Source organism: Bos taurus, chromosome 4, assembly GCF_002263795.3.
Source record: "Bos taurus isolate L1 Dominette 01449 registration number 42190680 breed Hereford chromosome 4, ARS-UCD2.0, whole genome shotgun sequence".
Classification (NCBI taxonomy): Eukaryota; Metazoa; Chordata; class Mammalia; order Artiodactyla; family Bovidae; genus Bos; species Bos taurus.
In genome coordinates this window covers 30,544,614-30,569,439 of record NC_037331.1, presented here as the reverse complement: position 1 = coordinate 30,569,439, position 24,826 = coordinate 30,544,614, and the positions used below count along the sequence as shown (strand labels likewise).

At 41.2% G+C, this 24,826-nt stretch overlaps 1 protein-coding gene and 1 long non-coding RNA gene across 2 annotated transcripts in view; one reads left to right on the top strand and one right to left on the bottom strand.

Moving 5' to 3' along the window:
• Positions 1–24,826, bottom strand: part of DNAH11 (dynein axonemal heavy chain 11) — a 369,205-nt gene that overhangs the window by 124,230 nt on the left and 220,149 nt on the right. The window contains 3 exon segments of the mRNA XM_059885820.1: positions 1,518–1,631; positions 10,174–10,320; positions 14,188–14,421. Coding sequence (XP_059741803.1) covers positions 1,518–1,631; positions 10,174–10,320; positions 14,188–14,421 — 495 coding nt within the window.
• LOC101907567 (uncharacterized) lies at positions 13,724–16,631 on the top strand. The gene is made up of 2 exons (XR_003034311.2): positions 13,724–14,005; positions 16,379–16,631. It is a non-coding gene; the product is annotated as an uncharacterized lncRNA (long non-coding RNA).

The following is a 24,826-nucleotide window of genomic DNA, read 5'->3' as shown; positions in this document are numbered from 1 at the left end:
GTATATGTAGGTTTACGATACATGTTTTTTTTTTAAAGGATTTTCTATGAAATTTCCTGAACTGTATTATATACTCTTACTTATAAAATCTCATCAAATGTTGAACCTGATTCTCCTCTATTACCATAAACTGCCTTTTCATTTGGGAAATGACTGCAGAGAAGAGAAAGGGTGTGAAAACAAGAACAAAAGCAAAAAAAAAAGTAAAGTATGCTAATGCTGAGAGCTAAGTTACCAAAATCCTTTCATCATTTATAAATATACTGAGCTTTATACTTAAGTGATATTAATTTATTTTGATTGAGTAAATAATAATATACTCAGAGAAAAAGCTGCCAATATAAAGCACAAAGAACAACATAAACATTCTAGAGCTCAGAAAGAGGAAAGTATAAAATTCATTACTCAGAGATAATCTGTTACTTTTAGCTTTTTTCTACCTTTTCCTATGTATAAGCATGTTCTTATTAAAAAAAGTCAGAATATATGCAATTTTATACTATGCCTTTTTTACTTAATAGATCATGAACATTTTTTCACATTGCTAGCTAGGATTTAACAATTCTCATTTTAATGGTAGCAGGTTATTTGAACGCAGAATAATCAATCTTCCATCACAGTATACTTATGTTCTTTTAAACTGTTTAACTTTATGGCAATGCTAAAAGAAACATCCATGAAGATAATAACTCTCTGTTCACAGTCAAAATTATTTTCTTCAAAAGAATACTGAGAGAAATGAATGGAATATTTCTTTGAAGAGCAGTGGAAGTCTGGATCCTTTCTTCTTAGAAGGTGAGTCCAAGACTCCCAGGCCTAGTAATGCCCTGGGAATCTCCCCAGAGGCCTAGCAGAACTGAAAGGCAAGACCAGCTGCCAGTTTTTAAAATAACATTGCCCATAATTCCATCTCTCTTTACACAGTCCTTCTGACCACCACAGTTTATTTTCTCTTATGGGAATTTGAATGCTCAATGAGATTTTGCTAATAACATGAATTTAGGAAAAATGGTGTGGGTCAAAACTAGGTATCTTTGCTTCCAGGTTTTTCTTCTGTCCCCGAGGGTCTCTCATTAATACTACTTTTATAAGATATTCATAATAGGAAATATCCAGAAGATATAAAGAATCCCCCACTTACTTCTTAAAGCAACAGAGGAAATAAAGAATCTTCCACTTAGTTTTTAAAGCAACATGTAATATGAACCACTGGATTTGGGCCAAATCTAAGCGCTAACAATAGAGTTGCCTTTTATGACAGCATAAACTGCATGGCATTGGAAGTATTCAAAACGAGACTACATGCTGGGGTCAAGGGGGACAGACTTTCGGATGGGAAAGGCAGCTCAACTACGATGACCTCAATGATGTCCTTAAATAGTTGTTTCAACTGTAACATTTTATGGGACTTTCTTTCCTTTTGATTGCATGGATTTCACTCTCAATTCAGTTACTCAAACTCTAATAACCTTCAAATATTGTTCTGAGAAAACCCTGAGCCCAGGAATCATTCTTACCCTGTTGAGTGTATTGAGGGCAGCTGTCGCAGCCACCAGCGCGGGCTCAGCTTTCAGTAAGTCTGCCTCACACTCCCTCTGTTTCTGGGACACTTCAGTCTGAATGGCTGTCACCTAATCAAAGAAGAAAAAGCACACAAACCAATTATCGTCTCAGATATCTCTATTGAAAAATGCAAGCTGCCTCAGAGACACTGTTCAATAATTTGCCTATATCTTGAACAGATGAGGATTTTGTCATAAAGACTAATTTCTCTTCAGCACATGGTATGCACAAAGCTTTGCATAGGCACTAAACACACAACACAAATCTCAACACAAATGGACTCAAACATCAAAACGCTCCAAGCAGGGCTTTGACTGTTTTAAGGTGCCATTAATAATAAATGCAAGATTAAGCAATTCCTTTGTTTTTCCTTTCTTTTTCGGCAAGTCCTGGACAAGTGACAATCTAAGCTGACTCAGTAAACTAGATCACAAGATATTTTTGCCAAAATTCTCTTAATTTTTGCTTATATTTACCTTACCTACATTATCTAATTACCTGTATTTACACCATCTAAAAGCCATGTTAACTATTCTTTAAGAATAAACGTAAAGGGACTTCCCTGGTGGTCCAGTGGTTAAGAATCTGCCTGCCAGTGCAGGGCACACAGGTTTGATCCCTGATCCAGGAAAATCCCACATGCTGCAGGGCAACTAAGCCCATGAGCCACGGCTACTGAAGTCCACAAGCCTAGAGCCTGTGCTCTGCAACAAGAGAAGCCCCTGCAATGAGAAGCCCACGCACTGCAACTGGAGAGTAGCCCCTGCTAGCCAAACTAGAGAAAGCCAGAGTGCAGCAAGAAAGACCCAGCACAGCAAAAGCAAAAATAAATAAATAAAATTGAAAAAGAGTATAAATGTGAAGGTTTTTGGCTCAACTGATTAAAAGATATTATTCTACTCTGTGCATGTTTATCAGTACATAAAATTTTTATGAAGACTAATTATATACTAGGTTGGTGCAAAAGTAATTGCGGTTTTTGCATTGCTGAAATTCGCCACTTGGTATTGAAAACATTCTTATGTTATATATCATTTTAATGTTCAATTTTCACTTTGCTTCTTTGCTAATGACTTATTACTTGCTGTTTATATTTATTTTAGACTAGGGAAATGATGTTAGACAAAAAGAAAATTCTTATTTGAGTTCAAAATGGGTCGTGAAGCAGTGGAGACAATTGGCAACATCAACAATGCATTTGGCCAGGAATTGCTAATGAACATACAGTGCATTGGTTATTCAATCCTGTATACGAGACAGCAAAAGAGACACTGATGTACAGAACAGTCTTTTGGACTATGTGGAAGAGGGAGAGGGTGGGATGATTTGGGAGAATGGCATTGAAATATGTATAATATCATATATGAAACGAGTCACCAGTCCAGGTTCGATACACGATACTGGATGCTTGGGGCTGGTGCAGTGGGAAGACCCAGAGGGATGGTATGGGGAGGGAGGAGGGAGGAGGGTTCAGGATGGGGAACACGTGTATACCTGTGGCAGATTCATGTTGATATATGGCAAAACCAATACAATATTGTAAAGTTAAATAAAATAAAATTTAAAAAAAAAGGGAAAAAAAAAGAAATTTTGCAAAGGATATGAGAGTCTGGAAGATGAAGAGTGTAGTGGCTGGCCATCAGAAGTTAACAATTACCAATTGAAAGGATCATTGAAGCTGAACCTCTTACAACTATACAAGAAGTTGCTGAAGAACTCAGTGTCAACCATTCTAAGATCATTCAGCATTTGAAGCAAATTGGAAAAGTGAAAAACATTGATAAGTGGGTACCTCATGAGCTGACTGAAAACTAAAAAAAAAAAAAAAAAATCCTCATTTTGTGGAAGTGTCTTCTCCTATTCTATCCAACAACAATGAAGCATTTCTCTACTGGACTGCGACACGCGATGAATAGTGGATTTTATGACAACCAGTGATGACCAGCTCAGTGGTTGGACTGAGAAGAAGTTCCAAAGCATTTCCCAAAGCCAAACTTGCACCAAAAGAAGGTCATGGTCACCGTAAGGTGGTCTACTGCCCGTCTGATCCACTACAGCTTTCTGAATCCTGGTGGAACCACTGCACTGAGAGGTACGCTCAGCAAACTGATGCGATGCACCAAAAGCAGCAATGCCTGCCCCTGGCGCTGGCCAACAGAAGGGCCCAATGCTTCTCCACGACAACGCCCGACCACGTCACACAACCCATGTTTCAAAAGTCGAATGAACGGGGCTATCAAGTTTTGCCTTATCTCCCACATTCACCTGACCTCTCGCTAACTGACTACCACTTCTTCAAGTATCTCAACAACTTTCTATAGGGAAAACTCTTCCACAACCAGCAAGACGCCAAAAATGCTTTCCAAGAGTTTGTTGAATCCTGAAGCATGGATTTTTATCCTACAGGAATAAACTTATTTCTCACTGGCAAAAATGTGACTGTAATGGTTCTTATTTTGACTAATAAAGATGTATTTGAGCCTAGCTATAATGATTTAAAATTCACAGTCTGAAATCAAAATTACATTCGCACCAACCTAATAATATGGATATAGGGAAGCCATGCTGGTAAACCTGAACAAGGTCAAAATGAGGACTTTTGGAGTTTTGATCCTCCTCCCTCCTCCTCCCATTCAAGAACACAGAACTTGAATGTCTAGGAAGAGAAAATTCTTGTCCTCAGCAGAAATGTGGAGTTTCAAAGCTGTGGCTGCCGGGCACCAGAATCCAGTCACCATGGGGGATGGTTGCTGTGGTGATGGGGACTGTGAATCATCATGTGTGAACAAAAGTGCATTTCTTCAGATGTGTTTGGAATGAACAGGTTTATCTACACCATAAAATTAAACACTGCTCACAACAAATTACCTTGTCTACCGCAGCTTTATTAGCAATAATTACCCTTCTCCTGATTAACCATTATTTTGCTGTGTACTGCACCTCTTATGAACGTAACTGGTTCAGGCTAGATATGTGATCTCCAGCCAATACGTATGGTTACTGTTAACATCTGTAGGGAAACTCTGCATGCTTACTGAGAGCTGCTCCCAAACCTCAATCCTGCCAGGAATGACCATGAAAACTCCAAGCATACTACATTTTCAATGTGTTAGAGAATTCTGCTATAGAAAAAACAGAGACTGTATTTGAGTGAGTTATTATATCAGGTTTATTTACTATCCTTAAGGATATAATGAATCTATACATGCTCTTTGTGACCATTTATAATAGTGTCATTTTTTTTAAATTTTATTTTGTTTTTTAACTTTACAATATTGTATTGGTTTTGCCATATATCAACATGAATCCGCCACCGGTATACACGTGTTCCCCATCCTGAACCCTGCTCCCTCCTCCCTCCCCATACCATCCCTCTGGGTCGTCCCACTGCACCAGCCCCAAGCATCCAGTATCCTGCATCGAACCTGGACTGGTGACTTTCATACATGATAGTATACATGTTTCAGTGCCATTCTCCCAAATCATCCCACCCTCTCCCTCTCCCACAGAGTCCAAAAGACTGTTCTATACATCAGTGTCTCTTTTGCTGTCTCATATACAGGGTTATTGTTACCATCTTTCTAAATTCCATATATACGCATTAGTATACTGTATTGGTGTTTTTCTTTCTGGCTTAAAACTGGACGTGGGATCATAGATTTTTAATATTTAGAAGAAACCCTAGGGAATATTTCTCCTAAATGCTATTTCAACAAGACTGGGGTCGTACATACTACTCTCTCTTCCTTTACTGTTAATGGAGTTTTATCCCTTTGGGTAATCTGATAGACAGGGCAATTTAGAACATTTAACAACTAAACCCCACAAATGCAAATGAAAAAAATACTGCAGGCTGGTCAACTGACTTCTCATTCCCAATGCCTCTCACCCTAAGCGCAGCCTTACCGGAGCTGTGAACCTGCTGTGTATCACGGTGACTTGGTAAGCCTGACTGTGCACTTTTTCTCTGCCTCCCTCCCACAAGGCTCCTGGGGACTGGTTAACGAGGCCCAACCTGGGGAAGGTGGAAGAGCTGCAGGGAAGCTTAGAGTGTGTGCTTTCTCTTTACTATCGTCTATTAAAACGGATTTGAAGACAGCCCCATTCATGGGAACATCAGACTCCTCCTGCCCTCTACTCGTCAAAAGCTCCTTGCAGATGGCTCATGAAATTTAGTGGTGGTCACAAGAGGATAAAGTCACAATAACTGCTTGTATTGGGCTGAACTGTGTCCATTCAAAATTCTCAGGTTGAAGCCTTACACCCAGGACCTCTGAATGTCACTGTGTTTACAGAGAGAGCCTTTAAAGAATGGTTAAATTAAACTAAGCCTGTTAGGGTGAGGCTTAATCCAATCTGACTAGTGTCTCTGTAACAGGAGGAAATCTAGTCACACACATGAGTCGGCAAGGGTGTGTGAACTGAGGAGAAACTTGTGAGGACAAGTGGGAAGGTGGCTGTCTGCAGACCCAGTGGAGAGAGGCCTCGGGAGAAACCAAAGCCGCCAACAGCTTGACCTGGGACTACCAGACTCCAGAACTCTGAGAAAATAAATCTCTACTGTTTAAGCCAGTTTTAAGCAATAGGTAGAAAAGGACATGGAAAAATGGACTGGTTCACAATTGGAAAAGGAGTATGTCAAGGCTGTATATTGTCACCCTGCTTATTTAACCTACAGGCAGAGTACGTCATGCAAAATGCTGGGCTAGATGAAGCACAAGCTGGAATCAAGACTGCTGGGAGGAATATCAATAACCTCAGATATGCTGATGACACCACCCTTATGGCAGAAAGTGAAGAGGAACTAGAGAGCCTCCAGAGAAGGTAAAAGAGGAGAATGAAAAAGTTGGCTTAAAACTCAACATTCAGAAAACTAAGATCATGGGATCCAGTGCCGTCACTTCATGGCGAACAGATGGGGAAACAATGGAAACAGTGACAGACTTTATTTTCTTGGGCTCCAAAATCACTGTGTACAGTGACTGCAGCCATAGAATTAAAAGACACTTGCTCCTCGAAAGAAAAACTATGACAAACCTAGACAGTGTATTAAAAAGCAGAGACATTACTTTGCCAACAAAGGTCCATCTAGTCAAAGCTATGGTTTTTCCAGTAGCCATGTACAGACGTGAGAGTTGGACCATAAAGAAGGCTGAGTGTTGAAGAATTGATGCTTTTGAACGTTGGAGTGGAGAAGATTCTTGAGAGCCCCTTGGACTGCAAGGAGATCAAACCAGCCAATCCTAAAGGAAATCAACCCTGAGTATTCATTGGAAGGACTGATGCTGAAGCTGAAGCTTCAACACTTCACCTGTGGCCACCTGATGAAAAGAGTGGAATCATTAGAAAAGACCCTGATGCTGGGAAAGACTGAAGGCAGGAGGAGAAGGGGATGACAGAGGACAAGATGCTTGGATGGCATCACTGACTCAACAGACATGAGTTTGAGCAAGCTCTGGGAGATGGTGATGGTGAAAGACAGGGAAGCCTGGCGTGCTGCATATCATGGGGTTGCAAAGAGTCTGACATGACTGAGCAACTGAACAACATTGTTTAAGCCTCCTAGTCTGTGATATTTTGTTATGGCAGCTCCAGTTAACAAATACATGACTCTCCCTTACATTTAGACTATAAGAAATTCCTGATGGTCCTCCAAAATTCAATCCCATCCATCTTTAGAAAAGAAACATTAAAAACCTGAAGACCATTCAAAATCAGGGAGGACGTTTATCTTTCCAAGAGATTATACGAGCTCTGCAATATGGAAGGCATTCTCACTCATGAGGCTTACACTCAACAAAGAAGGCAATTTCAAAGGGATCAGAGGATTCTTAGAACCTGAAGCTGATACATCAAAGACGGAAGATCTGATTTTCACAAGCTTAATGGTACTTCTGTTATTTGAAGTCACTGCTAGCAACACCTGTGATCTGAATAATCCTTGATGATCTTACACATTTGAAGCAACAATTTCAACTGGCTTCTCTATATGGATTGTCAAGATGTTCAGGAAGACGGTCTTCCAACTCCAATATTTGTTTAGCCATATTACATCTTGCAATGTGCTTTTGTTACTTTTAAAGTACTTCTTATGTATTAAACCTTGAGACTTCAATTTCATGGAATCAAAGAGTTCATATACACCCCTTTATAAGAACCACATAGAATCTAGTATGTTGCTGTGCATATAACCAATGTGAGCTCACGGCATATATTTGATTAATACCTGACTCTACATAATTTAATTACAAATAGACCTTTCTTCCATAAGCAATTTAAAATAGTTTTTTCCACTATTGCATCTATTTGACTTTCATCATAGCCCTTCTCATTAGCATAAAATATCTTGTCTATCAACACTGTCACTCATCTCCTATCTTTCCCATTACAATGTAAGCAACATGCAGGAACCCTGCCTATTATATATCTTTAAGAGCCTAGAAAAGTTCCAGGCCAAAAAAAAAAAAACACATTGGTGCTCAGACAATATTTGTTAATTTTTTTTTAATATTAATGGCATTTGTGACATTTTAAATTTATTTAAATTTATTTTTAATTGAGCCTCATGAATAAAATGAAAATATTTTGAAGTATTCTTACTTTTGGTATGGATCAGATATTTAAAAATAGCATGTATCTTTTCCATGTCTGAAGAACTTCATGAAACAACCTGTCAGATGAGTTCTAATTTGCTAAAACATTTACCCCTCGTTGTGAGGAAAATTTTGCCTTAGAAATTCATGTGCAAAAATGTAAAAAGACCTCCACAGTACTTGTTATAGTTTAAGATCTGTAAAAATGGATTTTGGCTTCCCAGGTGGTACTAGTGGTAAAGAACATGCCCACCAATGCAGGAGACATAAGGGAGGTGGGTTTGATACCTGGGTCTGCAAAATCTCCTGGAGGGGGGCATGAGTTATGAAGTAGTACCTACTGGAACATCACATATTTGTTAGTGCCTGAAAAATACCCCTGGGTGAAATCAGCTTATGATCATCACACCATGTGTGATACCCAGTTACTTTAAACGTATATAAACATATACCTTTAAAGATATCCTCCACTTATCTGAAACTCAATGGAAATATTTATTACCAGAATTAGGAATTATATGCTTATTGGCCAAGCCAAACATGCCTTATCTTTAACTTCAAAAATAAGTTAAAAAAAAAAAAATTCTATACACTTTTCAAGTCTTTAGTGTGCAAGTTAAAGGCAGATATGCTGAATGCACATTAGAACAAAAGGAAAACAGTTCATCTGTCTACGAATGAATGGTAACATCACTGGAAAAACTCAAATATTTTCTGCTATGATTAATGCAGAATAATAGCATAATGGTGACAGAATCACTGGCTCTATGAGTATTCATAATTTATATTTTGTATTAACTAAGCCCAGGGACAGAGGAGCCTAGTGGGCTGCCGTCTATGGGGTCGCACAGAGTCGGACATGACTGAAGCGACGCAGCAGCAGCAGCAGCAGCAAGCCTTGATTTTAGGCCTTCCCTGGTAGCTCAGCTGGTAAAGAATCCTTCTGCAAAGCAGGAGATCCTGATTTGATTCCTGGGTCAGGAAGATTTACTGGAGAAGGGATAGGCTACCCACTCCAGTTTTCTTGGGGTTCCCTGGTGGCTCAGCTGGTAAAGAATCAGCCTACAATATGGGAGACATGGGTTCGATACATGGATTGAGTCGATAACCTGGAGAAGGGAAAGGCCACCCACTCCAGTGTTCTGGCCTGGAGAAGTCCATGGTCTATATAGTCCATGGGGTCACAAAGAGTCAGAAAGCCTTGATTATAATCTTTTGTTTAAAATAGAACTTGCACATATACATTCATTCAGTTTTTTAAAGATATTTACTAATCATTCTGTTTGCTTTTTACTAATTGCTAATTATTCTGTTTGCTATTTACTAAACATTTAGTAATCATTCTGTTTCTCTTGGGAAGTGAGATATACAAAAATGAAGTACGTTCTACTTGCTGCTGAAGTTTCAGTAAGAGAAGATGACAAAATAAGTTATATTTATTTCAGAATTACTGGAAACCTAAGTACAAAGAAAGCCAATCTATATAATCTTAAAAGTAACTGTTTCCAACAATAAAACATAATACAGAATGCCAGGGCCTCCACGGACTCGAAAAGGACAAATTTAGCTTGGGATATAATAATAACCTCAAGTTGTATTATTAAAATGCAAAATTTGAAAACCATCTTGCAGAGTGACGGAATGGGCTTTGTTAACAATTGAGTTGTTCAATTTGCCTAAAAACTGAAAACCTTTAGAAACCTCTGCGGTGACTTCATGACCTTTACTGTATTACAAATAGGCCTGATGTTCAAAATCCACATCCATTATATGCTTGAATGAGCTCAGTATTTATTGTTCTTTTGTGTCATTAAAAGAGCTAAAAGGGTGGGAAAATTCATAATGTAAAGAAAGGTCAAGTGGTAATCATGGTGTGAAATGCTGTTACATGTGTAACTATCATAATTCTTTAGATTTTACGCTCCCTGGAGGGGAAGTTGTTCAAAATTGTTCACCTACAAAGGTTTATTTTGTGCTAAATATAGCTCTGCACTCCAAAGGGTGGAATTAGCCTGACCTTTCGCTCCTCGGCGTCGGCGATGGCCTTTTCCCGGCTCAGTTTCTCTGTCTGAAGCCCCATCTTTGCGATCAGAGCTTCAGCATCCTGATTTCTCAGTTGTAACTCAGCTTCTTGAGAGGCAAGTCTGGCTTTCAGCTCTCCCACCTAAAGGAAAATCATGACTCTGTCAACAACAGCAAATATCAGATATAGCTTATTATTTTAAGTGAATTCAGGGATGCCTAACAATTTCTAACTTCCATCTGTTTCTATCCTGATTTGCCTTTAATTCCATGTGCAAAAATGCAGCCCCATTTTTTTTAAGAAAACACAGGAATCAACAGAGTAAGTTTTCCATGGTTTTGTGGAAAATGTCATTAATTTATGTCAGCACCAACTAAACATTTATCTTCTCAACTCAATCTGTACAGTCAAGGAAGCACCCCCAGCCATCCCCACCTGAGCACAAGTCACACAAGCACCCTGCTTTTCTGGTCCTGCGGGGTATAAATATTACTTTTTTTTTTTTTAATCATAAAAAAGAACAATCACAGCCATTTATTTTGATTCCATTGCTGAAAACACTTCAGGGGTTTCATCATGTGAGCACCATTCCACTGCTATATGCAAGGGCCCTTACAACCTCTGCTTCAACACAGGCTATTTACACTCTGCCTTGGAGGTATGGCTGGTACTATGACCGCTACCTGTGCTATTAGAGTTTAAGCTAAGACTGATGTTTTAGCCTCTCTGTGAACTCAGGCTCGTGCCACACAGTGATGCTTGCTTCTTTCTCCTTTTCAGCCAAGTGAAACTGGTCACGTGGCAGGCCATAATCAAAAGCATCATCCGAGAGATTAAAGGAAAATCATTTTAAGCACTGATTTCAGTCTGTAAGGAAGCTGTTAGGTCTGAAATGTCCAAAGCCACTCAAACCCTGGAGGCAAGGTCTTACTGATGAAGAGAAGTGACCAGAGCCCTCCATTATGACCTATACTAAATCTGCAGAGGGCATACATGGCCATCAAGGGGCTTAGGGCTTTATTGCAATGCATTAAGAGCGGTAAGGGTTAGATGTACGTCAGACGGCATGGCTATCTGGCTCTGTGGGCTGCTGCCACATGAAGACCTCTCTCCCTGCACACAACCTGATCTTACACTATCCGGCTTTCCAGCTATTCACAGAGGACACTATGCTTCCTCTCCATAATCAACTGATTTTAAAAACTCTTTAAGGTGTATAGAATCTGCCTGCAATGTGGGAGACCTGGGTTCGATCCCTGAGTTGGGAAGATCCCCTGGAGAAGGGAATGGCAACCCACTCCAGTATTCTTGCCTGCAGAATTCCATGGACAGAGGAGCTTGGCAGGCTACAGTCCATGGGGTCGCAAAGAGTCAGATACGACTAATCGACTAACACTAACTACTACTACTACTACTATTACTATTACTGAGTCGCTTCAGTCGTGTCCAAGTCTGTGTGACCCCATGGACTGCAGCCTACCAGGCTCCTCCATCCATGGGATTTTCCGGGCAACAGTACTGGAGTGGGGTGAGTTGCCTTCTCCAACACTAACTAAGGTGCTATTAAATATTCAAACCACTCTTCTGATATTAAGAGCATGACATGCACAAACACCTGAAGGAAAGGAATCTTTAATAGTCCTTCCATTAAGACCTGTGTATCTCCTTCTCAGACTTTCTGTTGTTTCTAGCTGAAGGGGAATAAGGGGGCTCCAAACAGTCATGAACTTGGCAGTCACCATGAATCACTGGTCCCTTTCTTTCTTCTTCTCCTCAACCCCCAAATTATAAGCACACAACTGAGGCGACTGTTAGGAAACCACAGATTCTTTCCTTTTCTTTTTCTCTATGAATGAGATGCTGCCATCACTGAGAAGAACCAGGCGGCTACTTCCCATGCTTTTATCTCTGTTACTAGGGAAATAAACTCTCTGAGAGCAGCGTCAGCCCCGCCTGGTACAGCAGTTCAGCTTAGCTAATACTGTTACATTTCCTGGGGCAAACTCAACAGGCTCCTCAACATTCAATGGGACATTTAAATGCTCTGGGACCCAGATCTCCTTCACGTTTAGCTTCACAGGTCTCCTAGCAAAGTCTTTACTAGGGAAAAGGGTCTTGATTCAAGTGAGGTGGAATTAGACAGGAGGAGAAAAGTGAAAGTGAAGTCGCCCAGTCCTGTCTGACTCCTAGTGACCCCATGGACTGTAGCCTACCAGGCTCCTCCGTGCATGGGATTTTCCAGGCAAGAGTACTGGAGTGGGGTGCCATTTCCTTCTCCAGGGGATCTTCCCGACCTAGGGATAGAACCCAGGTTTCCTGCATTGTAGACAGACGCTTTAATGCCTGAGCCACCAGGGAAGACAGGAGGAGAGTGGGAAGACAAATGAAAGAGAAAGAAGGCAAAAAAAGGTAAGATAAAATGTATATAAAAAGGGAGACCAAAGACAGACATTCTTTAAAGGGACAGAAAGATGCACAAATAAAGATGCGTTCTTTGGGAGTTTTCTGGCAACTATTATTTGCATTGGGCGTCCCAGGTGGCTTGGGGGTACAGAACCTGACTACTAAGGCAGGAGGCGCATGTTCAATCCCTGGGTTGGGAAGATCCGGGGATTCTCGCCTGGAGAACCCCCTGGACAAAGGAGCCTGGCAGGCTAATGTCCACGGCATCACAAAAGTCGGACACGACTGAGTGCACACACATACACACACACTCTGCGTCACTCAGTCTTGGAAACTGTCCTGGGAACCTCCTCACTCTGGTTTCTCTTTCCCAATCATGGTCCGTCTACTCACTGTTCAGAAACGATCACCATCTGTCACTGAAGAGCCATACCTTGGTGCATGAAACGAAGGGGCAAAGAAGCAATGGGTGCCTGACCTTTAGAATGTTTGAAGGACATGGCCCGAGAGTCCTTCAGGGTGAAAGGCGCCAACATACGCTCCCCCAACCAGGTTCTACCTTATCTCCAGCCTAGGCACGGACTGTCCATCAGCATCCTTGGGGAGAAAACTGGCCCAATCTCTTGAAAAGCATATGGGCATACAATCTAATGAAAATACTCTGTAAAGGTCACTGGAGTTTCTTGCTTTGAGGTGAGCACCAGTGAGAAGTATATTTTTCCCCCCTTCTAGCTCGAGGGCCTGGCTGGCCCATCACCAAAGTCTTTGTCTTCTCACATTCTAATTTTTAACCAGTTACAGTGAGGCTCCGGGAGGTGGTGATGGACAGGGAGGCCAGGCGTGCTGCAGTCCATGGGGTTGCAGAGTTGGACATGACTGAGTGACTGAACTGAACAGAGGCAGCTTGGAGCCATGGGCTTTATATAGATCTGGGCTCAAACTCTGAATTCATGGGCTCTGTGGCCTTCAATTCTTTGAGCCTCATGTGTAAATTCACATTAGCAACACCTACTTTAAATATTGGGTTTTTCACCATGAAATCAGATGATATGTGTACAGACCCACAACTAACACCCTGTGCTAAGTCTCTTCGGATTGACTAAGGGAGATTAGAGGTGCTGCCCTTCAAGGCAGTGGAGGATGTGTGGCTGCGGATGAAGCTGGATACTATCATCTAAGAGAAATGGTGGCTAAAAGGAGCAGATCAAGCAGGAAACAGCTGTACTTAGGGATCCCAGTCACAGCAACCCTTATCATAGCACCAGCCAAGAAATGACGCCTTCACTCGGGGTAGAGAATCTGAGACCAATGTGACAACAAGCCCAGAGCACTGGGAGATGAGAGGAAACCAGCTGTGCCCATTCCATTCACCATCATGACACCGCCCAGCACAGAGCCAGGCCAGCCAACCAGCTGTGACAGCGTAAGTGGCCAATACCTTTCCAGGCTTAGGAGAATGGGAACTGTGTGTTCTCTGTATCGTTATCTATAGATTTTAGGACCAGGTATCTTACACAGTGGGTTAAAAAGCTGCTTCAAAAGTAAACATATTTTTCAATGTTAAGAGCACAGGTATCACTGAGTAACAACATACCCTGGTCATACCTGAGAGGCTGTGGTTCTCAGCTTCTGGACACCATTCACCAAGTGCTCTTTCTTCTGGGACACCGCTTCTTGTTTCTTTTTCAACAGGTTCTTAAACAGTGATATCTGTTCCAGAAAACTCTTTGGGGTCGTATAGTTGTGTCTTCTCTCATTCTGGTAATACCTGGTACTCATTTCATGTACACTAGTGTGAACGTGGGCCATGAAAAGGCTAATAGAGTCTTTATCCTGGGGCTGAAAACGTACACATTGCAATTCGTATGAAATTCTCTCAAGTGAAAACAAAAATGCCAACTTAAAAAAAAGAAGAAAAATCAGCAAAATTATACAGTATTTATTTTCTAAAAGCCAGCACAACTTACAGTAGATCTAGGAAAACTTAAGTCTTTAAGAGATATCCACAGGTTTAGAGAGAGGACAAGAAAGTATTCAGTGCAGTCACCTCTTCTTGCCAAGCAGGGCAAGGATTTACCTGTGCTCCACATACCAAACCCAAAAGCCAAGATGCAACACAAGCGCTGCTTTTTACTACTTGATTTTTATCAAGTGTGTGAAATAGAAAATAAAGAAGCTGAGACACTGTACTCAGGGAAGTATTTTTGGTGTCACTTTTAAGCTAAGCTTTAGCCAGAGAAAACCAACAACTCTGGAGTCACTGGGAAAAAACAAACAAACAAAAAAACAGCTTAAGCTGAGAAATACACCGTTTTAGAAGAATTTATGTTGCAAAAAAACCTAGAGGGTAAGGTATAAAAGTCACTGCTTGTGGGAGAACAACATACCCATTCTCATTCGGAAAACAAAACAAAACGAAAAAGGAGCGACTCTCCTTTGAAGAGTCCCTGGAGAACTCCCCACTAGACATTCTTTCCGTTTTGTCCTCTACGACTTCTGAAGTAGTTAACTTTTTAATTTGTGGAGTCACATCTCCCTCATTTTAATGATTATTTATTGCATTCTGTACAAGATGAACCAGGTTCAATTAATCAAGGGAAGCCTAAAAATCAATTAATATGAATTAAATGAGCTACACCAACTCTTAGGAAAGTCACACATAATTTACCAAAGTGTTGTCAATAACACTCAGACATCTTTGGGGAAATTGCGCACAAGTGGCTGGTGGTGCAGTTAAACGTTTCAAAGCTGTGCCATTAATATCACAGCCAGGGGTGCGAGGAGAGACAGGCCGATTCTTGCTGGAGAAGAACGCCTCCAGAGCAAAGTCCAAACACTCCACTTTCCAACCTCACGGAAAACGCCTTAATGGGTTTAAAATATGTACAAACTGGATTGTTCTGCATATGAAAAATCCACTGTGCTAGTTACTAAAATGTTTTTAAAGCACAAGTTAAATATAGAAGGATACAAATTCTGAATATTCTTTGTTTCCACTTGATTTGAGACATACGTGTATCACCAGTGAATTCGGAAAATAAATTTTTAAGGAAGTAATGCCATACAACTCACATCCCTGCGGGGATCATTTTTTAAAGAATCTGACTGCAATATAAATATGGGCAGAAATTCACTCGTGTCCTGTCTTGTTTTAACAAAGCTCAAAGCCAGCATGTATCTTTCTAAAATAGATAAATATGTCCCCAGCCAAGTGCAACCTCCTTGCGGCAAAGAAAAAAAAAACAAAAACCTGGCCTCTACCCAACCATGATCCTTATGAGGAGGCTCCTAGGCTGCCCTGAACAGGTCTCTTTAACAACAGTTTCATTTGTAAATCCGAGATGGAAGAAGTGGTTTCCGGTAGAGCTGGAAGAGGCCCGAGACAACTTGTCTCAATGGGGCAAAATAACTATTGTTATCGGGCTTAACAAAATGGCACAGCATGGGAGACTTGCAGAGCCAGGGAGCAGCTGGTTGTAATTCACACTGTTTTTCAGAAAACTCTAATCGTTCCAGAACAGACCTCTTTGATGACTGGTCTTCCCTGCATTCTCAATTTGTCACTTTCTCTTATGATAAGGTCAGTAGTGACAGCACTTCCTGACATTAACAGCTGTGGCTTTTAAAAGGGTCATTGTAGAACTACTAATTGCAGTAATTTCATTAGCATAAATTATTTATTCTGCCATTCATTTATCTCTAATTTTCTTTTGGGGGGCAGGGGGAGCTGGGAGGAGAGGGCTCCTGGTACAGCTACAGCAATGGTGATGCTATGCTGTATTTTTCACTTTTACAGGATGGAGCGAAGAACATCATTCCTGCTACATATGGCCCCTTAATGAAAACTGGTTGATCTCATTTGCAGTCATCTTGCAGCCAATCACGGTGAAGGCAAAAATAAAAAGAAGCAAAGTGCCAGTATCCAGTGATTATAAATGCAGGGTTTCCCCACTAAGATGCTTTGGAAAACAATGCTGGATCCAATGCAGAGTCAAATGCAAAGAAGAAACTGTTTTTTCCTCACATTAATAAAAAGTGTTTAAATTCTACTCTCTTGGTTGGCTCTCTGTAAACACAGAAACACAGATCTCTTCTACTTGGTGTCCTGGTTCTCAGGCAGTGGGAATCACTGCCATACCAAGTACCCCAGCCACCTGACTCTTACCGCAAATGTCCAGCACATCACTGCTGTTGAAAATGACTGCAAAATTGGAATGAAAACCAATACCTGGAAGCCAGAATGAAATCAAACCCTGTAAGTGCTGCGTAAGATTTTACACCTTCTCAAGACTAGCAAAGACGACTATTTACATTCAGTACTTTAAAATTCAGTTCCAGAAGTAACTGCATTCAAGTAACAGAGCTAGGGGAAAAGGCAATGGCACCCCATTCCCGTACTCTTGCCTGGAAAATCCCATGGATGGAGGAACCTGGTGGGCTGCAGTCCATGGGGTCTCGAAGAGTCGGACACGACTGAACGACTTCACTTTCACTTTTCACTCTCATGCATTGGAGAAGGAAATGGCAACCCACTCCAGTGTTCTTGCCTGGAGAATCCCAGGACGGGGGGGGCCTGGTGGGCTGTCGTCTATGGGGTCGCACAGAGTTGGACACCACTGAAGCCACTTAGCAGTAGCAGCAACAGAGCTAGGAGGGGCCAATGAGGGCAGATGAAAGGAAAAACAGTTTTCCTTTCAAGTTTAACTTGGGATAATTTTGTAACATATAATGTCATATATCTATCATAGTTTTCCTCAGAAAATATTTCTATATTAATTTTTCACAGCTTTACTGAAGTATAATTAATGTATAAAAACTGGACATATTTAACTTAGTTTTAATAATTGTGAAATTATTGATTTTCAGTAATTCCACAGCTATTATTTGTACTTTTTAGTTCTTTTGGGAGCTGGTCAATCTATTAGAAACTGTGGTTGCAAGGCTGGTTTATTAAATAACAAAAATTGAATAATGCACAAAGTGGCACAAAAATCTTTGAGCTCCTCTGCTGATCTCCTCGTGGTGCTAATGGACTCTCGGGAAAATACTGTGGAGGCAGTCAGGGACGTGGGGTTTGAATCCTGAGACCTGGTGCGAGTTTCACTTCTGTCAAACTGGGCAAGTTATTCCTCCTGCCACAAAATCAAAAGCTAGACATTCCTCACTCCTTTTGACTCTGCTGCTTCTCTTCCTTTCAAGCCCTCCTTTGGAAAAGGCAAACATTTGTGCAATAGTCCATTCCACTGTTAGCACGTGTTTTCATTTTTGTCTTAAGTTTAGAGACCAAGCCTGGGTTAAAGGCAAGTTGAAGCCCAGCACAAGCTAGTAATCTTCCAGATGAGCTTTTGATCCTTGGAGGGTAGCCTTCCATGGTTCACTGACAGAATATTAAAACAAAGAAGCAATTGAGGTCTGAGGGTGTGAGGAGGTAAGACGGAAGCCAAGCCAGCTAAACATCTCTCAGAGAAAGAAGTCAAGGGAGGAGATGGTTCTGGCGAGACCAGTGAAGAGGAAAGTCACAAAACGATAGCTAGGAGGGACTGATGTTCCTGTGTGATTCAGCTAAACTTCCAACTTAATAGCAAGTGCAAGTTCCTGGGCAGCTGTGAAAATCGGACCCTCCTTTCCAGGTAGAGGGGATTCCTAAGTTTTCATTCTAAGTTTGCAAAAACCCTGGAAAGCAGCATTCTATTGCTTTTTGCAATTCTACTGTAAACTTAATTAACATGCACAGAGCAAGAAATGTATGGTCGGCAGTATATTAGTGCACGTGTGCAAAGGAGGAAGGGGGCTGAAGAATGGGGAGTATATTAACCACCACCTGGGCCTTTTCTCATCTGTTTGAACACAGGCTTAAGCTGGTATGAGATTTAGGCAGATTCAGTAAGAATTTGGTTACATTTGCTTTTGTCTTGATCTTTTAAAATGATACCAGTATTCCTCAGAAAAAGGATATTTTTCACAAATTCACAGAATTTTTCTTGCACAGGGTTATCAACTGAATAATCCTCACTTTATTTCAAAGGAAGAACTGTGCTAAAAATTATGAACAGAAATGCTACTAATGTACCTCTCACTAGCAAAATAGTATTTACTACGCTTTATGCTTGGTCTAACATTTTAAAAGGAAGCTAGAAACCAGTCACAAAGTCAGTCTTTGAAATACAGCAGTAGAGTAACTTTCGTCTTTTAGGATTTGAAATAGCCCAGCTGGAATTCCATCGGCTCCACTAGCTTTGCTCGTACAGATCCTTCCTAAGGCCCATTTGACTTCACACTTCAGGATGTCTGGTTCTAGGTGAGTGATCACACCATCGTGATTATCTGCATCATTAAGATCTTTTTTTTTGGTATAGTTCTGTGTATTCTTGCCACCTCTTCTTAATATCTTATTCTTTGGTTAGGTCCATACTGTTTCTGTCCTTTATTGTGCCTATCTTTGCATGAAATGTTCCCTTGGTAGCTCTAATTTTCTTAAAGAGATCTCTAGTCTTTCCCATTCTACTGTTTTCCTCTATTTACTTGCAATGTTCACTCAAGAAGGCTTTCTTATCTCTCCTTGGTATTCTTTGGAACTCTGCATTAAAATGGGTGTATCTTTCCCTTTCTCCTTTGCCTTTTGGGTCTATCTTTCTCTCAGCTATTTGTAAGGCCTCCTCAGGCGACCATTTTGCCTTTTTCCATTTCTTTTTCTTGGGGATGGTCTTGATCACTGCCTCCTGAACAATGTTATGAACCTGTCTCCACAGCTCTTCAGGCACTCTATCAGATCTAATTCTTTGAAGCTATTTGTCACTTATACTGTACAATCGTAAGGGATTTGATTTAGTTCATACCTGAATGGGCTAGTGGTTTTTCCTACTTTCTTCAATTTAAGTCTGAATTTGGCAATAAGGAGTTCATGATCTGAGCCACAGTTAGCTCCTGGTCTTGTTTTTGCTGATTGTATAGAACTTCTCCATCTTCATGTACAAAGAATATAATCAATCTTATCTCGCTATTGACATCTGGTGATGTTCAAGTGTAGAGGCGTCCCTTGTGTTGTTGGAAGAGGGTGTTTGCTATGACCAGTGTGTTCTCTTGGCAAAACTCTGTTAGCCTTTGCCTGCTTCATTTTGTACTCCAAGGCTAAACTTGTCTGTTACTTCAGGAATCTCTCGACTTCCTCCTTTTGCATTCCAGTCCCCTATGATGAAAAGGATGTCTTTTTTTTTTTTTTGGTGTTAGTTCTAGAAGATCTTGTAGATCTTCATAGATCTGTTCAACTTCAGCTTCTTTGGCATTAGTTGTTGGGAATAGACTTGAATTACTATGATATTGAATGGTTTGCCTTGGAAACAAACTGATCATTCTGTTATTTTTGAGATTGTACCCAAACACTGCGTTTCGGACTCTTTTGTTGACTATGAGGGCTATTCCATTTCTTCTAAGGGATTCTTGCCCACAGTAGTAGATATAATGGTCATCTGGGTTAAATCCACCCATTCCAGTCCGTTTTCGTTCACTGATTGCTAAAATGTCGATGTTCATTGTTGCCATCTCCTGTTTGACCACGTCCAGTGTACCTTGATTCAGGGACCTAACACTGAGGTGCCTATGGAATATAGTTCTTTCCAGCACCGGACTTTCCTTTCACCACCAGACACATCCACACAACAACGGGCATTGTTTCCACTTTGGCTTAGGCTTTTCATTCCTTCTGGAGTTATTTCTCCACTGAGCTCCAGCAGCACATTGGGCACCTTCCAATCTGGGGAGTTCCTCTCTCTTTCAGTGTCCTTACTGTTTTTTCATGCTGTTCATGGGGTTCTCAAGGCAAGAATACAGAAGAGGTTTGCCATTCCCTTCTCCAGTGGACCATGTTTTATCAGAACTCTCCACCGTGACCCGTCTGTCTTGGGTGTCCCTATGCGGCATGGCTCACAGTTTCACTGAGTTGGACAAGGCTGTGATCCACGTGATCAATTTGGTTAGTGTCCTGTGGTTGCGTTTTTCATTCTGTCTCCCCTCTGATGGATGAGTATAAGAAATTTGTGGAAGCTTCCTGATGGGAGAGACTGGCTGTAGGGAGAACTGGGTCTTGGTCTGGTAGACAAGGCCATGTACAGTAAATCTTTAATCCTATTTTCTGCTGATGGGTGGGGCTATGTTCTTGCCCTGTAGTTTGGCCTAAGGTCAAACTATGGTAGGGTAATGGTGACCTCCTCCAAAAGACTCATGCCAGCATGCTGTGCCTCCCAGGACTGCTGCAGCCAGAGCTCTCAGTCCCTGAATTAGGTCAGTGCTGAGTCTTGCCTCCATAGGAGACACTCATAGACAGATATGGCTCAGTCTCTTGTGGAGATCACTACTTCTTTCCTTGGGTCTTGGTGTGCAAAAGGTTTTATTTCTGCACTTCAAGCATCCCTGGCTGGTATGAGGTTTGATTTTAAAGCGATTATGCCCCTCACCCCTCCTATCATCTTGTTGGGGCTTCTCCTTGCCCTCGGACATGGGGTATCTTTTTTGGTGGGATCCAGCATTCTCCTGTTGATGGTTGTTCAGCAGCTAGTTGCAATTTTGGTGTTTTCACAGAAGATGAGTGCACATCTTTCTACTCAGCCATCTTGACTCACTCAATATGCCAATAAATTTGGAAAACTCAGCAGTGGCCACAGACCTGGAAAAGGTCAGTTTTCATTCTAATCCCAAAGAAGGGCAATGCCAAAGAATGTTCAAACTGCCGTACAATTATGCTCATTTCACATGCTAGCAAGTTCATGCTCAAAATCCTCCAAGATAGGCTTCAACAGTACATGAACCAAGAACTTCCAGATGTACAAGCTGGATTTAGAAAATGTAGAGGAACCAGAGACCAAATTGCCAACATCTGTTGGATCAAGAAAATGCAAGAGAATTCCAGAGAAACATCTACTTCTGCTTCACTGACTCTGCTAACATCTTTGACTATGTGGATCACAATAAACTGTGGAAAATTCTTCAAGAGATTGGAATACCAGACCACCTGACCTGCCTCCTGAGAAATCTGTTGCAGGTCAGGAAGCAACAGTTAGAACTGGACATGGAACAACAGTCTGGATCCAAATTGGGAAAGGAGTACATCAAGGCTGTATATTGTCACCCTGCTTATTTAACTTATATGCAGAGTACATCATGAGAAATGCTGGGCTGGATGAAGCACAAGTTGGAGTCAAGACTGCTGGGAGAAATATCAATAACCTCAGATATGCATATGACACCACCCTTATGGCAGAAAGTGAAGAGGAACTAAAGAGCCTCTTGATGAAAGTAAAAGAGGAAGAGTGAAAAAGCTGGCTTAAAACTTTGCATTAAAATAGCTAAGATCATGGCATCTGGTCACATCACTTCATGGCAACTAGATGGGGAAACAATGGAAACAGTGAGAGACTTTATTTTCTCGGGTTCCAAAATCACTGTGGATGGTGACTGCAGCCATGAAATTAAAAGACAATTTCTCCTTGGAAGCAAAGCTATGACAAACCTAGACATCATATTAAAAAGCAGAGGCATTACTCTACCAACAGAGGTCTACCTAGTCAAAGCTATGGTTTTTCCAGTAGTCATGTATGGATGTGAGAGTAGGATTATTAAGAAAACTGATCATTGAATAATTGATGCTTTTGAACTGTGGTGTTGGAGAAGACTCTTGAGAGTCCCATAGACTGCAAGGAAATCAAACTAGTCCATCTTAAAGGAAATCAACTCTGAATATTCATTGGAAGGACTGATGCTGAAGCTCCGATACTTCGGCCACCTGATGCAAAGAGCCAACTCGTTGGAAAAGACCCTGATGCTGGGAAAGATTGAAGGCAGGAGAAGAAGGGGGAGACAGAGGTTGGATGGCATCACTGAGTCAATGGACATGAGTTTGAGCAAGCTCCGGGAAATGGTGAAGGACAGTTAAGCCTGGTGTGCTGCAGTCCATCGCAAAGAGTCGGACACGACTGAGCCACTGAACGACAACAACAGGAACATAGTATTTTCCTCGAGTGGACATTTTCCCAGACCAGTTTGGGAGATGGCAGGAAAATATGCCATTCTGATGTTGCCAAATCTTCATCAAGTTCTACATGGAAGAGATGCCAGAATGTGGAATAAAGTCATTTTCTTGACAACGCTGATGATACTCAGCTTGTGTAACTATTTTGCAGTATCTCAGCAAAAGGACAGAGCATTTTCACTTGCCAGCTGGAGGACATGCCTGAAAAGGATGATCTCCATCTTGCTGAGATCCTCTTTTCTACTCCTTTCAGAGCAAACTTCACCCCTCAGAGAGCTCACCTTCTCATTTCCATTCAATCATCTCTCTTTTCATCAAGCCTTGCTTTAAAGTGTGTCAATTATTCATCTTGACTTGAAAAACCAAAAGCATCACTTATCTTTTAACACCTGTTTCTCTTGCCTTTTCCCCTGAATTTTCCTAACTGGGACCCATAGACTTCTCAATAAGCCCTGCTCCCAATTATCATTTTCAAACTGATTCCCAGGCACAGCCAGAGGGTCGCCCCTCCCTCCATACACTGTGTCTTCCCGTCCCCGTTTCCAAGGGTCCTGTGAGGTGTGTTTATGGACACAAAGTCATCAGGTAAATAGCTGGTGATACTCAAGTGTCAAGCTATGTGGTCATTCTGTCAGCTGTCACTTTAGTTCAATGCCAGGTAACAGGAAGGTAGCACAAACACTTACTGAGAAGCAATCAGCCCACACCCCTGGGTTCTGAGTGTGTGCTGACTGAAAATTACATGTCAACGCACACAAAACCACTTGCCTTGAATGACTCCTTTCTCTGTGGCTAAAGCAGGGGAGGGTCACCTTTGTTTAAGTACCTTACACTCAGCAAATGAGGTCAATAATTAAGAAGTGCCTAAATTATGCTGATAACTCTCCTTAATGATCAAAATTAAAACTAAGAAATTGATCAAATTAGTATTCATTTAAAAAATGTAAAAGCCGTTTCTGACCTCTACTGAAAAGGCCCCACACATTTTTAGAACATGGACACGTTGCACTCTGAATTATAATTATTGCTCCTGAGCAACAAATTAGGAAGGTGGGAAAGTTAAATAGGCACGCAGCACTGGGATGAAATCGTCTGGCTAATTTGTTTCCAGGCATAATTCGGCGCCACAGAAATGGGAAAGTGCTTTTTGAATTCTTATTTGGCACTCAGCATCCTATAGGAGGCATCGTGATACCACCAAATAGAGCTGAGCACCTGCCAGGAGCCCTCTGGACTTAAAGCAATGCAAGTCCCGCCACAACCAGCAGATGTCAATGGTCACTGGCGTATTCAAGCTCCTTCAGGAAGAGCTGTCTCCCTCATGGGCAGGAGAAAACCTGCATCAGAGCAGCAAAGGCAAGAGCCTTAACGCACTGTCCAGACACTCGGTTAAACCTCGTTTCCTCCTGTTTGGGAAATGAACATTAAGAAGCCAAGCACACTGTTCCTTTACTCTTCCTTACCAAGCCAGCCTGGTCAAATGAACTGGATAAAACAGATTTTTGCTTACTAAAGGATACACGCTGGCTCTCTCCCTCTAGTAATGTAGTGTTCTGAACCCTCTTGTAATTATCAGAAGACAAAATAGTGACCTATGTAATTCCAGGGATGCGGTGGACCTAGCATTAGCTGAAGACATTTGTGTTAGTAGCTGTGACCATTCTCTGTGATCATATTTAAGGATGGTCTTCTGGATTTTAAAGTATAAAAGACTTCTGATAGATTTAATGCAAGTGTTAGTCTCCATTAAGCAGGGTTCCTTTGACTCTTCAGAAGACACATCATGGGGAGAACAGCATTTCAGACAGACATCAATCGATCCTGTGATGGCACACTACTACTCTGTTCATGAGAACAAATTGACATATATTTCCCTCAATGTAAGAGGGGCTTTGCGGTGCTTCCTGGCCAGTGGAAAACAGTGACTATCACTTAAAACAGCAGAACGACACAGTAATATTACTCTCTCTTTACCCCCCAAATCCTGTTGTTGTTTTAAAGGTCTGGGTAAGTTCAATGTTAGGGGTGAATATAGAGACAGGCAAGAGAAAGAAATTTCTGACTATGGAAAAAAAAACAGTGAAATAGAAGAGTCCAGGTTTTTCATTTATTTATAGAAATGTTTTAAGTGTGTGTGTGTGAAGACAAGAAATTGAGAGAAGGTATTTGGATATCTTAAACTCTGTCATGTATGTCTTTAATATGTTGCATGACAGTTCTTCC